This window comes from Mytilus edulis, chromosome 12 (genome assembly GCF_963676685.1).
Source record: "Mytilus edulis chromosome 12, xbMytEdul2.2, whole genome shotgun sequence".
Taxonomy (NCBI): domain Eukaryota; kingdom Metazoa; phylum Mollusca; class Bivalvia; order Mytilida; family Mytilidae; genus Mytilus; species Mytilus edulis.
In genome coordinates, this window is record NC_092355.1 from 41,048,115 (window position 1) to 41,066,047 (window position 17,933).

Here is a 17,933-nt window from a genome sequence, read left to right on the forward strand (position 1 = left end):
TTTTGAAAGAATCTCATGACTAAATAAAAAAGAGACAAAAGGCTTATATATTTAAAATGTGTAATTACAAGATTTACTTTTTGTAGAAGGCGATCGTTTTATTGCCTCATCTTTTGGCTTGATCGATGAGCATTTAATAAATTGTAGTGTTTACTTTAATATATATCACTATAAAGCTTACTTTATCTTAAAAGACTGCTATAATATACAACCAAAGGCTTTATTCTTTTATTGGATTACAGATACATTTACCACCGAATTTTGTGAACTAAAAAAAAAATATACCCCCCCCCCCAAAAAAAAAAAAAAAAAACAACAACAGAAAAACAACAAACAAAAACAAAACAAAAACCCCAAACAGAATACTTTGTAATATATTTACCCAGATAAATGATACAACATTTTAAACACCAGAAGGGCCGGACACGTTTTCAGCTGGCCCCTAAACAAAAGTATGTACAGTACTAGTTCTGTGATAACTCATGCTACTGGTTTTACATATTTATCTTTTGCAGCAATAATGAGTACAGTAAAGGAAAAGCAGTTCTTAAAACTGTTGATATTTGCTGAAGAAATTTCATGGAAGGTTGTCCGGTCATTTATCAAATCAAACATACTCATCAACTTCGATAACTCATTTGTAAAGTTTCTCAATTTACACAAGCATTCTATTTACCATCTATGGAGACATTCTGTAGCATGTTGTGAATGTGAGCACTCTGCATTTGTGAGAAAGACTGACAGATGTTTAAAAGAAGAAGAAATAAAGGAACTTTTCAAAGTAGGGCCAAATATGACACCAGAACATTTCATTGTCATTGGAAATACTGTAAAACAAAATTGCATTTGCGACGTTAGGGTTAACGACCGATGTTCATTGGATGAACTTGACATCAGGCTAGCATATACACTGATGAAAAACTGTGTGAGCTTACGCCCTGCTGAGGACATGTGGTTGAGAACAGTCAATGATATAGTATACAAACTGAACCACGAAGAAAGCTTATCATCTGTTGACCAAGAAACCCTAGATAGGTGGTGGACAATGTTAGAAGGATCCGTTCTAGGTTTAGCTAGTAAAGTTCCACCTACTTGCTTTGAAGAATCAGTCAATACGAGTATTGATTTATTGAAGATATCTAATTTTGACGTCAAGTGTGTAAAAGATATGGTGGACAAGATAACAGATGGAAAGGTAAATTTAATCTCTCCTTCCGCCAAACTGGTGACAGTTAAAATTGTTGAAAATCGCAAATTCATGATATTTAGAAATATATGACTTACAAGAAGAACGTGTGTCTTTGTGATTTTATACTATAGTTTCAGATAAGGGAGAAGGTTCGTACTATTAAAACGTTTAATCCTGCTGCAATTGTTTGCACCTTTCCTAAGTCAGAAATCTGATGTTCAGTGGTTGTCGTCTGTTTAAAAATATGTGGTTCATTATAAGTTATCGTTTCTTGTTTTTTTTATATAGATTAGACCGTTGGTTTTCCCGTTTGAATGGTTTAAACTAGAAATTTGTGGGGCCCATTATAGCTTGCTGTTCGGTGTGACCCAAGGCTCGTGTTGAAGGCTGTACCTTGACCTATAATGGTTTATACTTTGATAAATTGTTACTTGGATGGAGAGTTGTCTCATTGGCACTCATACCACTTCTTCCTATATATCTATGTAGAAATACTTATTTCAGTGGTACTCGAGACAATACTAATACACAAACATTCAATTATTCCACCGGAAACACATATATAAAGTAATCAAATTCACTTATAAAAAAAAAGTTGGATGCAATAAATACATGAAGTACGTGTTTTCAAATATGTAACTTTTTGATTTTAAAAAGTAAAATCACAAAAATACTGAACTCCGAGGACAATTCAATCGTAAAGTCCATAATCAAATGGCAAAATCAAATGACAAAACACATCAAACGAATGGACAACAACTGTCATATTCCTGACTTGGTACAGGCATTTTCAAAAATGACAACTTTTTAACTGATAAGTTTGCAATCGGAATTTGCGCATCAGATAGTAAAAAACAGATAAGCGTACACTAACAAATATCTTTTGATTTGAAACCCATATAATACCAATGCAAACATAAGGTAAAAGTCCAAGTCAGCTTTTCCCGCCATATTTTAAAAATCAATTATCTTGAAAAGGAGCTCCATGACCTATTTACAGCTTATTTTGTTCCTTAACTAATGCTCTTCTTACTAAAAGTATCAGTTTTAAATTCTTGATTTTTTGAATTCACAAACCCTCACCTAAGTACATCCTTAATGTTTGAAATTAAGCAACATCGATCATTGATTTAAGTTTTAAAACTATACAACTATTTATGCAGTGTCTTGGTATAAGGAAACAGCTCGGCAGGATAAGTACTGACATATTCACAAACAACAGTCAACATCAGGTTGGTGCTGTGAAAAAAGAAATGAACGAAGACTTTCAGCAAGATAAAGGTACATGTAGAAGCTCAGTCGTGGTAGAATTAAGAAATTGTTTTAAAAGGTCCCGAATTTGCGGAAAAAGCGTTGTATGCTGTGTCAAATCAATATTTAACTCCGAGAGTTCATATTTAAAACATACTTAAACGTTTAAGGCATGCGGATAAATACTGATAAACAAAAAATCTTTGCAGTAATATAAATCAAGGCGATAGTGGTTTGACGTTGCTCATATTTCGTAAATCGATAAGAAAGAGACACATTAACCATATTAAGGATGTACTCCTCTGATGTGCCAAAATTTCTAGAACTAAACTTTTTTTCTTCATAGCCTGATTTTTGGATTTATTTGACTGAAAAAAAATGTTGAAGAAAAAATCATATGATGGTGCACTTCTTTATTTGCTACGGCCATCTGAAAGTACTCCATTCTGATGATTTTCCAATTTTTTTCATAAATTTTTACCCATTTGGGCTTTTATCACGTAAAAAAATCCATATATTATACTAAAAAGTATGTATATAAATTCTAATAAAGCATAATTACACCAAAAATTACAAATGCTCCATTGAAAAATTATTTTGCGATCACAATAGCCTCGTGTATTGCAATGTAAATTCAAGAGATATCTTTGTCCATGAATGTGGGATTGGATGCGAGATCCCCCTGTTTTTTTTTTTATTTTAAGGATATTTGTTCATAAAAAAAAAATTTATTTTTATTTTTCCGTTATTATCTATCTTTCAGTTTGTGACCAGATTTGTTATCTCTTAATCAATAAATTGGTGTAAAGATCTTTGAACAACCGTTCTATACTACTATTGATTGTTTTATTCTTTGGGTCAATTTTTCTCTATTGCTCTAAATAAAAATATATGTGTGGTTCCAGTAACCCTACCTTCCCTACTTTTTCGCCTCAAAAATAGCCTACCCTAAAGATTTTATTGTCTTTTTTCATTAAGCACTGTTAAAGTCAGAATGTTGCTCCCATAGACTCAATTTAAAAAAAAACCCATAAAATAAAAAAAAAAAAAAAAATTCCCTACCTACCTACCCTAACTTTTTCCAGATTTTTTTTCCAGATGTAACTGGAAACACACATACTTTTTTATTTGGCCTTAGATTCCCATCCAAATCGTCATGATTTATTGACTGGCACATCATGGGACTTGATATCATTGTAGAATATAATTACACTGATTAATTTTAATGATCGAAGTTACATTTTCCATAATGTGTTTTTGTATATTATATGTTAAACGATATATTTTGAATGATAATAGGTAAAATTATAAATAATTGTAACATAGATAAGCAAAAACACATTCTATTATTTAGACATAAAAACTGAAAGAACAACGATCAAAACAGAATGCACTTCATCGTTAACTGATGGTAACTGTTTAAACGAATGTCCATTGTGTCATAACAATGTTTACTGCAATAAGTGTGAAAAGAATCTTGAAAAGATAAAATCCATGGAAAAGCAGCATAAACAAAATTGTGAACTGATTCAAGCTCTCAAAAGACAGGAAGAAAAAAGTCGTCAGAAGATTTCAGAATTGGAACAGAATTGTGAAGCAAATATTGAAAAACTGAAAACCCTAGAAAAGCAGAGTGGTGTGGCAAGAAAACAGGAAGAAAAAAGTCGTCAAAAGATCACAGATTTGGAAAAAAAATGTGCAGCAAATAATAACAAAATCTTAACCCTAGAAAAACAGAGCGATATGGAAAAAGAAAAGATTCGAACCATGGCAAACTACAGAAAGTTAAAGAGGAGTGTCATCAGAAGTAATGTTACACTATAAATCAAATGTTGATATTTTTTCTTAGTTAACTTTTTTTTAACATGCATAAATCGTAACACGGAATTGGTACTGAAACTGATTTTCTTTTATGTTTGATGATATATTGATGCATTTATAACTACATGTTCTAGCTCATAAAAAGTTTAAAAAAACCCCCAATAATTCAGAATGTCTACGATCAAATCAAACGAGTAAAAACTACTTTCATATTCCTTACTTGTTACAGACATTTCCTTATATGTAGAAAATGAAGGATTAAACCTAGTTATATAGGTACTAAACCTCTTACTTGTATGAAATTCTTATAGGATAAAACAATTTGCACCGGGTTCATTCTAAAATATAGATAATACCCAGGGCAAATTTTAGGACTACCAAATGGCGAACGAAAAAGACTAACTGCAGTTCTCGAAAAAACAATCAGCTACCGAAGATGAAATCCGTGGAATGTTTCTGTAAAACATTTATTTTTTACGAAAGACCAAATAGTTCCTACTCTATACGTGACAGCCATCGTGTTACTTAAGGTAAAACATGACTAGAAATCGCAAATTAGAGATTAACCAACATCAAATCAGTAGATGTTTTCCGTCAGGTTTTTTTTAACAGATTTTAACAAATTCATAAACTTTAAATAATTAAGTGCACATACATTTTCTTCACAAGACTGGCCAATGAAAGGTTACACAAACATGATTATCTTTCAGCACAAACGACGGACAAGACAGTTATAACAATTTACAACAAATATAATGAAAAATTAAAATATTGAAAAATACAAGAAAATACACACGAACTTCACCAAAGAAAGTACACTGTACTTTAGTAAATGGTCACTGAATTTGATATCTAAGTTTCTATTGTTGATGAAGGTGAATGACAGGTGTACATTTCATTTTAATTTCAGAATGTTTTGACCGATTTGAAGAAGCAAGAAGTAAGTAAAAATGTCAATTTCAGAAATCAAAACATAAAGTTAACGGAAATATTTGTATAGTGGTTTTTTTCGTGGTCTTTGATCTCAAAATTTAAACTTATTAGTATATTTTGCAAACTAAGCATTCTTGTCTTCTTCAACTGATTCCCGATAAACATGACGATTGATTCATGAATATGGAGTGGTTAAGGACGCTCAACCAGCAAACACACCCGGTCTAGATTCATATTTAGTATACGTAATTGTTTTTTAGCTGTTTGTCGCTTGATGAGTTTATTCCAAATACTTTTACAAGAATGACTTGCACTTAAATCAAACACTGCAAGTTAGATATGAAGATCTCAAACAAACTCAGCTTATCGTTACAAGTTCAGGTATATATTTTAATTCTACAATAAGCTATTAGTGGATATATAAATAAGGGGGGACATTAATATACAACAATGATGACTATTATTTGCTGTTCCAATATATAAGATATATCGAAAGTGGGATGTGTTTTAAATCAATAAAATATCGTACTTTTAGTCGTTTTTTAAAGAGGTAAAGGTCTTATATCTGTTCCTAATTTATCGATCTATACTCATTGGAACAAGGATCTGACGGCAAAGATTTTTTTCAATATATTTATAGTGAAATAAAACGATTTTAGAAGATAATAAAAAATATTTGAATCTTACAAAACATTCCGGATAGAATCGAAGCACAAAAGAATCCAATGGTACCTCACTAAGCTTTCGTTGGAATATACTAAACGATAAAATGAAAATAGATAAAGCATTTTGAAATCTAGTTTTACTAATAGTTCGTTTCTATGTATGTTACATTGTCGGTTTTATTATGGTTACATTTCAGTGTTCTGTTGTTTCGTTGTTTCATCTTATAGTTGATGTGTTTCTTTCGGTTTTAGTTTGTAGCCCAGATTTTTTTCTCTCAATCGATTTATGACTTTGAACAGTGGTAAATCTATTGTGGCCTTATTAACTTATATATTTTAAAAAATGAAATCACTTGTATTTTGCAGCTAACTTTTCCCTTTGTTCGATATTAAATAATGCAGGTATATCATAATTGTTTTCTCTCTGTTATTTTGTTAATTCATATTATGGTTAATGTTCATAAAAAACTGAAATACGAATATAATACGGATCAATATTACAGGGGAATATGACACAATGGAAGAGCAAGAAGAACATGCATATGAAGGTATATTTTATTGCATTATAAATAAAATCATTGCTAGGTAACTTTTGTTTGCTTTCATTTCGTTTTACCGTGATAAGTGCCTATTTGATACAAGAAAAATCTTCATTGAATAGGATGCACAACTTAATTGGAAGGAATACGACTCGAGAATTTTATGACAAATGCAGCAAACACACATGTTTAAATATTATGAACGTAAATTAAGTTTTTAAGGAATGTATAAAACACATGTAAATACATATCTTGATAATCATCTGCATATATTGTTCAAAAAGAAACAAGGTTAGCGCATTAATCTGGTCAAATATTGTTAGATATATTCTGCTTATTTTAATTCAGAAAAGTCATTTGTAATATCACTGTGACGACACAGAAAAGAAATCATATTTTACCATGTATCGTTTATTTAAATATATATATATTTTTTTATCAATTCAAATATGAGTATGATGAAATAAAAATGGTCTTGAGTTGTGAATGATGATTTGTAGATTTATTGATTGATCAAAATATCTGGTATTTAGCTACAGTAAAATAATTTTGTACTATTAAACCAAATATGGAATTCACAAGACATATATTCATTCTTATTGAAACATTTTAGAACTGTTGATCTCCAATATCTGTGAAACATTTTTAACAAATTCATAATCCTTTCTTATATTCGAGAAAAGGCGACAGCAATGTCGCCTCGTCAACCCTTTTGTCTCTGTTTATATATACACTTTATGCAGATTATAGATACGTGCCACTAGAATGAAAACAAACACACATGCCACCACCTTTATTTTTTATCTAAAAATACGGAATTCCAATGTAAATTGAAAAATTAGGGAGTCCATAAAACTTGACATAACAAAACGCTGGACTATATCAACCAAGGGTACGACACTGGAAAATGATTGTCATATTCCTGATATTTTCATAAATAGAACTATGGATCAAACATTGCTTCATAGCTAGCTTAACCTTTCACTTGTATGACAATTGTTTATATTTCTTCCATATTGACACATATGTGTGACCAACCAGAACAAACATAAATGGGTTAACTTGACCAATAGCATATACAAAACAATTGATTGTTTAATGCCTTATTCAGACAAATATCGAAGTATCATGAAACCGTTTTCTCTGATGTTTAATCATGATTTTGGATATATGTCACTATAATGAACCTGTAAGATAATAGCACTTGAGATTTCGTTCAGGTTGAAGATTGTTAAGTAAGAATATACATTTCAAGTTATACGAGTTAGACAACATACATACTGTATATATTATCTGCAATTTATACAAAGTGTGTGGTTTTTCAATTACGTTAACTGGATATTCTTTATAAGTTCGAAGAATTTTATGTTTTTTCAATGTAAATGTTGACAGTCAAACACCAGAAATACAAACATAAATTTACACAAAAAAAATAATAAACCGTAGCTTACTATAAAATTGTTGAAATTTATTTTACGATTAAGAAAAAAATATGCTTTATTTAAGAAAGACAACAGAAGAAGTCAAGATTTGAGGAGGAAGAGGATGACAATATAATTAGAGGTAAACAACTGAAGAGAGTACCGAACACTTTGGCTAAAATAGATTTGGCTCGTTTAATTTGCATTAAATTGTGACAGAACATTTTCATTGACCTGTTGACAAAAAATATTAAAAAATTAAGAAATTTGAACGACACAATTCAAAGGAATAATTTCATCAGATTATGGCAGTTTGACAAACATTAATTTAAATCATTTAGAAAGAGGCCTAGGGCGAAAGATACCAGAAGAACAGTCAAGCTCATAGATCGAAAATAAACTGACAATGCTATGGCTAAAAAAGAAAAAAAACCCAGACAGACAGATAAAATTACACATATTAGCACACAAATATATTCTGCTTAATATTTAAATTCAGAAAAACAAAAAGTCGTTTGACGACACAGATAAGACAGCATATTTAACCTGAAATGGTTTATTAAAATATATATATTTTTGTTGATAAACTCAAATATGAGTATTATAAAAATTAAAGTGATGGTGAGTTGGGAATGATGATGCTGAAATCTAAAGGTTAATAAAAAGATCGGAAAAATGAAACAGGTTTAGAATAAAATATTTAGCAGTTTTAGCTACAGTAAAAGCATTTTGTAATGAAAAAAAGAGATGAAACATGCAAGACATACATTCTTAATTATTGAAACTTTTCAGAACTGTTTATCTTCAAACACTTGCATATCTGCGAAACATTTTTGACAAATTCATAATCCATTCTTACTGTAAACCAACTTATTTTCGCGGATACTTTATTTCGCGTTTCGCCCTTTCAAGTCTATTTCGCGGCGATTTAAATTCGCGATTCTCCAGTAAACTTGATGTAGTTAAGTAAGAAATAAGACATAGTTTCACATATTCGCGACGATTTATTTTCGCGATATTTTTCTACTCGCGAAAGTCGCGAAAATAAATCGCTCGCGAAAATAAGTTGGTTTACAGTATGTTCGAGAAAAGGCGACAACAATATTGCCTCGTCATAACTTTTCTCTCTCTTTATATAAATACTTTAAGATGATAAAAGATACATTTCACGTGCTACTAGAATGAAAACAAACTCGCATATCTTATATCTACGTATTCCACTATCTTTTGTTGCATACTTTAATAAAATAAAATATGGAATTCTAAGGTGAATTGAGCAAGGAGGGAGTCCATAAAACTTGACATAAGACATATTAAAACGCTGGACTGTATCAACCAAGGGAACGACACTGGAAAATGATCGTCATATTCCTGACATTTTCATAAAAAGAACGATGGTTCAAACCTGGTTTTATAGCTAGCTTAACCTCCCACTTGCATGTCCGTTGTTTATAGTTCCTTCATATTGACAAATTTGCGTGAACAAACAAATAAGACATTAAAAGATTTATATGACAAATAGCATATACAAAACATTTGATTGTTTTGTGCCTTATTAAAAAAAATACCGAATTGTCATGAAACCGTTTTCTCTAATGTTTAATCATGATTTTGGATACAGATCACTATTATGAAACTATAAGAAAATAGCGCTTGAGATATCGTTCAGGTTGAAGATTGTTAAGTAAGAATATACATTCAAATAAAACGAGTTAGACAGCATATTTACATACTGTATATATTTTCTGCAATTAAAACAATGTGTATGGTTTTTAGATTACTTTAACTAAATAGTCTTTATACGTTCGAAGAATTTTATGGGTTTTTTTTCAAATTATACCAATTAGACAGTATACATACTGTATATATTATCTGCGATTAACATGATTAAACAAAGTGTATGGCTTTTCAATTACTTTAAACTGAATATTCTTTATACGTTCGAAGAAATTTATGTTTTTTTTTTTAAATTAAATGTTGAAAGTTAGACACCAGTAATGCAACCATAAATTTACACACTAAAAAATAATAAATTGTAGCTTACTATAAAATCGTTGAAAGTCATAAACCATTAAGAAAAAATTGCTTTATTTAAGAAAAACAAAAGAAGAAGGCAAGATTTGAGGAGGAAGAGAATGACGATATAATTGGAGGTAAGCAACTTAAGAGGGTACCCAACACTTTGGCTTGAAATTGGGCTCGTTTTATTTTCATAAAATTTTGACAAAACTTACTCTTTGACCTGTTGACAAAAAAATTAACAGATAAAAGAATTGTAAACCACACATTTTACAGAAATAATTTCATCAGATTATGTCAGTTTGAAAAACATAAATTTTAGTCATTAAGAAGCTTGATTTCTTTTATCAATTATATTTGAATAATACGTTCAGCTCATTTTCAAAGAGTTAGGGTTCTGTACCCCTAAAGTTTCCTTGTTGTTTCTGACCAAAACATCATTCTTATGATATCTATTCATGGAAATATATTTTCTTAAAAAACATAGCCTTTTTATACCCCCGCTTTAAAAAGGGGGGGGGGGTATACTGTTTTACCTCTGTCTGTCAGTCCGTCCGTCCATCAGTCCGTCCATCAGTCCGTCCGTCAGTCAGTCCGTCCCACAAAACTTTCGTCACATTTTTCTCAGGAACTACACATCCACCCTTTCTGTAATTTGGTATCAACATTTATATATGTCAGCCATACCGTGTGATGCGTTTTCAGATTCATCACTTGACAACTTCCTGTTAACCGAACACTTGTATGATTTTACACATGATAGCCAAATTGAAAATTTTCGTCACATTTTTCTCAGGAACTACAATACAAGGATTTCTGAAATTTGGTTTCAGGATTTATATAAGTCAGCTTTACCGTGTGATGCGTTTTCAGATTCATCACTCGACAACTTCCTGTTTACCGAACACTTGTATCATTTTACACATGATAGCCAAGTTGAAAATTTTCGTCATATTTTTCTCAGGAACTACAATACAAGGATTTCTGAAATTTGGTTTCAGGATTTATATAAGTCAGCTTTACTATGTGATGCGTTTTCAGATTCATCACTCGACAACTTCCTGTTAACCGAACACTTGTATCATTTTACACATGATAGCCAAGTTGAAAATTTTCGTCATATTTTTCTCAGGAACTACAATACAAGGATTTCTGTAATTTGGTTTCAGGATTTATATAAGTCAGCTTTACTATGTGATGCGTTTTCAGATTCATCACTCGACAACTTCCTGTTTACCGAACACTTGCATATTTTTACGTCCGTCCATCAGTCCATCCTTCAGTCAGTCCGTCCCACAAAACTTTCGTCACATTTTTCTCAGGAACTACACATCCACCCTTTCTGTGATTTGGTATCAACATTTATATATGTCAGCCATACCGTGTGATGCGTTTTCAGATTCATCACTTGACAACTTCCTGTTTACCGAACACTTGTATGATTTTACACATGATAGCCAAATTGAAAATTTTCGTCACATTTTTCTCAGGAACTACAATACAAGGATTTCTGAAATTTGGTTTCAGGATTTATATAAGTCAGCTTTACCGTGTGATGCGTTTTCAGATTCATCACTCGACAACTTCCTGTTTACCGAACACTTGTATGATTTTACACATGATAGCCAAGTTGATAATTTTCGTCACATTTTTCTCAGGAACTACAATACAAGGATTTCTGAAATTTGGTTTCAGGATTTATATAAGTCAGCTTTACTGTGTGATGCGTTTTCAGATTCATCACTCGACAACTTCCTGTTTACCGAACACTTGCATATTTTTACACTATTAATATTATCCACTTGCGGCGGGGGTATCATCAGTGAGTAGTAGCTCGCAGTTTCACTTGTTTTAAAAATGCAAATAGGCAATATTTCAAATATCGATATTAAAATTGCAAATAATGTATGTACCTGTAGTTTTAATTTGATTGTATAAATCAAATGAAAAAACATAGATAACATAAAATATAGAATAATTAGCAACTTATATATTTAATATAGGTTAGAGGTACTGCAAAATCTAAATAATGATGTAAAGTTGTACACAACATACGTATCCGCTTTCGTACAAAATAACTATAACAAATCATTTATTACTGATACTTCTGTCTAACTCTAGGTCTAGAAGTTCAGGAAATACCAAATGAGAAAGAGGTTGATGATAATGCAGTATGTGATGTTTGCAAAAATGTAAGGATATTTTTATTCTCGAAATTATCATGCTTTAACAGGTCTTGTATGCATCAAAAATACTATTTTGTAAAATCTATCGTCATATAAGAGATAAAAGTACCCTCATGGAACAAGATTTACAGATGATACCCATTTTTAAAGGGTTATTTTAAAAAGAAGATGTGCTATGAGTACCAATTAGACAGCAAAAGTAAACAATTAGAGTTTAAAGTACGGCCTTCAACACTTATGCCTCGCTTCAAGGTGCGGAGCTATTAGTTTCAGTCGATATACTCGTCATCTTGAATTAATTACTTATCACATATAGTTTTTAGTTGGTTGCATTATGATGCGACTGAGTTACAGCAACAGCTATTGGCTTACATGAGATAAAGAATTACAGACTTTTTTTTGTCTGAGGATAAGACATCAAATGCCGGAAAATTAAGTATGTGTATTTCAGTTCCGATAAACTGTCATTAATTCATATTCTTGTTATTATGCATGTATTTCACAGATACATTCAATATTGAAATATCAATTAGTAATACGTGTTTATTTGCTTTGTTAATTCGATAATACACGGTTTACTTTGATACACAATGTTCATATACAATTTACAAAAATGCATTATCTGTATTTTTTAACTTCTGACAATCTAAGCACACCTCCAGAGAGGCACACCTCAAGAGTCTATTTGTAATTTAACTTTTTTAAAAGCATAGGTGTTTAATGCACACTCTTAAAGTAAATCTATTGGATATCAACCAATATAAATACGCCATTTCCAATACTAAATCAACAACCACGTGCACACATATTACCATAAATAAGGATAGGGCGAAGCAGTCCATAACTTTTTAGATAGATCAAACTTGTTAATATGACTTAAATGTGTTTCAATCCCTTTTAGAACGGCTGGATCAGCGTCTGCATTAATCCGTTGCTATAAAAATCCGTTATTTGGACATGTGTCAATACCGAAGCACTGGTTTCTGTTGGATAACTTAAATATATAACTTCGAACTAAAATTAAAGGAGTAGGTCCGGTAAGACCCCTTTTTGGCCCAAAAATATAGCAGTTTTACAAAATTGTTAAAATGTTAACTTTTAGTTATTTATTGGACAGTAGAATGCTTCTGCTATTTAAATATGGCCTGTTTTTGACAATACAGTGCACATATATCGGGTACTAGCACCATTAAGTCATGCTAAATGACTGAAATCTTCACTATTCTAGCATTTTAGTTAAATTTTAGACGGTTTTCGTGTAAAACGAAAATGGCCGCGTTCGTGTTCATCCTTAATATTAAAATGTAAGTTGTATTTGATGATACTACATAACATATATAAAGGTTGATGATGAACACGGCTGCGGCCACTTTCATTTTTGTCAAAAATCATCAGAAAAGTGACATTTTTTGGCATATTTGGTAGATTTTTCATATTTGAGCTTGAATCAGATCGTTTTTAATGAGAAAATCAGTGAAAACCTTTCACAAAAACTAATTGATTCAAATGAAATAGACACTTAAGTGTTTAAAAAGTGGTCAAAATCTTTTGTCAGATGAACCTGAAATTTGAGGCCAAAATTGGTCCTTACCAGACCTACTCCTTTATGAAAATCTTGAATAAAATACTACCGGTAACTTCCATTTTGTGGCAATTTCGTCACTTACTTTCTCAATTCTAGTTTTCAAATCGTATTCCCTTTGAAATTAACCATGTGTTTATTGATTATTGTTTAAAATGCAACCATTTGAACTTAAGATTTTTGAGAGATTACTTTATAGAACAATAAAAACTAGAAATAAACTGCTATATGTTTTTTGCCACAATATAATTTTTATTATCTTTCAGATCATAGAAGAAGAAAATAACGAAATGATATTTTGCGACGGTTGTAATTTATGTGTACACCAAGTATGTAACGTATAAGTTTTAAGTCGCATGATCATATGTCTTTTATATCAATCTGTATCTGTTAACGTTCTTGACATTGTTATCTGAAATTGAAAGGTCCTAGAGTAAAGCCCTGTTTACTAACTGTTACCTACAAAAAGGAAAAAATGTACACATACAATGTATAACTTCTTACTTAGTACTAACTACCAGTATATATACATTACTTATGAAAATCATTTTTACACAAAAATGTGCCTGTTGCTTAAAAACAAACTTGGGCTCACAAATGAAATAAATGCAAATAGATCATACAATTATGCATATTTATGTTAGATATTTATAAATATTTAAATATATATTTTAAAGGATTCCATGCACTCAGTCGAAGTGACTTTTCGAATAGGGCGTCCTGTTTTGTTTTAGGATTAAGAATTTATTTAAATTTATGTATATCATCAATATTTTCAGAAATCTTTCAATAAAACAATTTTTTTCATATTTGTTTGTTAATAGTACTCATTCAAAACAGAAACGTTGCAAAATTACGAATTCTTAATCTCGGGAAATGTTCTTGGATCTTTCAAGTTTCTATTGCTAATAGATGCCACTAATGCAAAATCAAATTGACAAATTAATTGTCAATGTTTAAAGTTCTGAGATTGTGAATATGGTTTAATGTTCAATATATTCTTCTTAATTTTAAACAGTCAGAGTTTAATATTCTCTTTAAAAAATAGAAATTTTATCATTCTATATACTTTCATTAAAGTTTGCCAAATTTTATTGAATATAAGCGTTTTGTGTTGTATTTTCATGAAAGTTTACAAGATTTTCATTGAATATAAGCGTATTATTTTGTATTTTGCTATCTGTACAAATATTTTCATGCAAATTGCTGTGTTACTTTGATTTATTACATGATAAACAAAGGATACCATTATTTTGAAGGCATGTTATGGGGTCCAAGTTATTCCTGAGGGGGACTGGTTTTGCAAAACATGTGTCGCAGGAGTCAAACCGAAGTGTGCGTTGTGTCCACACAATGACGGCGCAATGAAAATGACAAGGTAAACAGTTTCATTTTGGAATATGAAAAATCTTTCATTTATTACATAATCAAAAGATATATTTTCTATACATATGGGAACCTAAGAATTGAAAGACTTTGCATTGTGTTTTTCCCATACTGACCTTTTGATCCTGACTGCTAAAATTTAAAAAAATCAACACAGGACTTTCGATATTTTCCGAAATACCTGTAGGATTGATTCAAAAGGTGTAAGTGTAATTAATGAATGGCTTTCGCTGATTATTCAATGTGAAGAGTCAAAAATTAATTTTATGGTTCAATAAATTCAAAATAAATTATTGCCATTCATTATAAATAAATTTCTATAAAAAAAGAGGCGCAAAGAACTTTTTTATATTATTTATATTAACAATAACAACGTACACACATGTTGGTGTATGAATACACAACGTCAGAGTGGGCGTGTCGCCATAAAAATTGACAACATTGAAAATAAAACTAATACTTATAACTATCAGAAGACAGTAAATACACCAAATTTATTTATTAATGTTCAGTTTTTAGAATAGAACATAAATGAGCAAATACAATTAACCCTTATCGTGTTAGGAATGTTGTTGAATACATTTGGTTATATTTTTGTAAAGACCACAAGCGTACAGTTGATGTACAAACTGGTCCATTAAGTCATCGCTGTATACAAACAGGTATTGTCAGTGACATTCTTATCTTGGAGTTTGACTGTCCCTCTGATATCTTTTGTCCCTCTTTATTAACATACTGTTTATTTCATTATGAACTTCTGAAGACCCAATTTATCATCTTTTGTGTTTGTGTTGTGACTCGTTGCTGTTTAAATACTTTTACCCAACGCTACGTTGAAGCATAGTTTACCCGTCCGTCTATCAACTTTGGTTTCCGGATGTTAACTGAAGAATCTAACTTGGAATCGCTGCTCTATGAATGCTTAGTTAGTAGGAGATATCGTTTACGGAGAGAGAGACTGAATTTATTTTGGTTAGACTGGAGTCTAAATTTGATATATAGTATATGTTCATATAAGAGTACGAATCTTATTGATTAAACATGTTGACGGAAAAGGTAAACAAAAAAATTCAATGTACCATAGGTATTATTAAAAGTGTTTTCATGTTCTTCTTGCCAACCAATGCCACTAGATTCTGAATAATATGATGGGATAGCATGAAAAACAGAAACTTACTCCGTACGCGTTCTCTTTTCTTCTGAGTATTTTCAATTCAATGTTTATGATGTCTTTCTTTTTAAGTTAATGGTTCCAATCAGACAGCTCCCATTGCACATTTTGACATCGAAGCAAAGTATTTAAAAACCCAAAAACTACTACAGACAGATAAATGTGCTACTTCTATTTCTACTTCTATCACTTAGTGACCACCGTTTTTAGGTTGACTATCCTGTCACTGTTTGGTGTGCGCTTGCAAACTTAACAAGTCCAAAAAATAATTTAAACAAATGAAAAATTTTGTGCTGTACATAACATTTATTCATGGTGCAAATAAAAATAAAAACATGGGACTTGAAATTTAATATGCATGCAGTAGGTTCTTGCACGAGTCAAGACTTTCTGCAGCGGTCACTGAGGCAGGTAAGGTGTTCCAATCTCTTATTGTACGTGGATAGAAGGACTCCTTCCTGGTACTGGTCTTGCATGATGGTATTTGGAAAGAGTGAGCATTCGTATATCTTGATAATCTGTCTGGTGGTATTATTTTGTCGCCAGCATCAACCTTTACTTCCTCATTTGAGATTCTATATAAGAGGGTTAGTCTAGCATTCTTTCTCCTCTCCTCTAGTGTTGGCCATTTTAGTTCGTGAAGCATGGATTCAACTGATGATGTGTTGTGATACCTGTTTGTTACTAAACTTGCTGCTCTACGCTGTACCATGTCTAGTTTATGCTTGTCTTTTGGTAGGTGATGATCCCAAACTGAACTCGCATATTCAACCGTTGGTCTAACTAAAGCTGTATATGGTTTTTCCTTGATCTCACTGTTAGCTATGTTTAGATTTCGTTTTATGAATCCTATTGTCCTATTCGCTTTCTAACAGATGTTATTTATATGAGCAACCCACTTTAGATCAGATGTCATGGTGACTCCTAGATACTTGGCTGATGATACATGTTTTAAGTTGTGGCCATGAAGGATGTAATTATTGTGTATGGGGTCCTTCTTTTTTGGTTATTGGCAGAACAAAACATTTGTCAGGATGGAACTGCATCATCCATTCTTCCCATGTGGCTAGCTGTTGTAGATCTTCTTGAAGGATGTTGTTTTCTGATGATATAGTGAGGTACGCAATGGTGTCATCTGCAAATAGCCTCACTGTTGATGAAACATCTTCCGGCATGTCATTGAAGTAGAAGAGGAATATGCTTGGTCCTAGTAGAGATCCCTCTGGGACTCCAGACTCTACATTTATGAAGTCAGACTTCTCCCCTTCTGTGACAACGCACTGTGTTTTATCAGAGAGAAAGCCTTGTATCCAAGCATTTGTTTTTACTCTAATTCCATAATGCAAAGAAACCTAAGCAAATAATTAGAGATACATCCGAGTGAGATACATTTCTTAATATAACAGAAAATTTCAATAAAACTATATTTGTATTTTTATACATATCTAACATTTCAAATCACTGGTTTCATAGAAATGGGTCGGTATTCAAACTTCCAATTACCTATTTAGACTAAAAAATAAATATTCTCACAATCTACACAAAATGAAAAGAGCGCTTTCGACTGGTTATTTTATTTTTAAATGTCTTAAATTATTAGCGATGGTAAACAGTGGGCTCATGTTAGTTGTGCATGGTGGATACCTGAAGTGACAATAGGAAACCCAAAGGAAATGGCACCGATAGTAGGCATAGAAACAGTTCCGGTTAGTTAGTCTCTTCTTCATTCTTAAATTGAAATTTTTTTTTTTTTTTATTAATTTGATAAAG

General features: G+C 31.3%; 1 protein-coding gene across 4 annotated transcripts in view; it reads left to right on the forward strand.

Moving 5' to 3' along the window:
• LOC139498496 (PHD finger protein 14-like) overlaps positions 1-17,933 on the forward strand; it is a 123,239-nt gene that overhangs the window by 2,452 nt on the left and 102,854 nt on the right. The window contains exons 2-12 of one of the 4 annotated variants that reach the window (XM_071286901.1): positions 516-1,195; positions 2,353-2,470; positions 3,795-4,247; positions 5,172-5,201; positions 6,363-6,407; positions 7,905-7,961; positions 9,916-9,972; positions 11,960-12,030; positions 13,873-13,935; positions 14,866-14,984; positions 17,764-17,869. In XM_071286901.1, the coding sequence (XP_071143002.1) occupies positions 521-1,195; positions 2,353-2,470; positions 3,795-4,247; positions 5,172-5,201; positions 6,363-6,407; positions 7,905-7,961; positions 9,916-9,972; positions 11,960-12,030; positions 13,873-13,935; positions 14,866-14,984; positions 17,764-17,869 (1,794 nt within the window). In that variant the 5' untranslated portion in view covers positions 516-520. The remainder of the gene's footprint in view (positions 1-515; positions 1,196-2,352; positions 2,471-3,794; positions 4,248-5,171; positions 5,202-6,362; positions 6,408-7,904; positions 7,962-9,915; positions 9,973-11,959; positions 12,031-13,872; positions 13,936-14,865; positions 14,985-17,763; positions 17,870-17,933) is intronic. The other 3 variants (XM_071286902.1, XM_071286904.1, XM_071286905.1) reach the window with 3 other exon arrangements.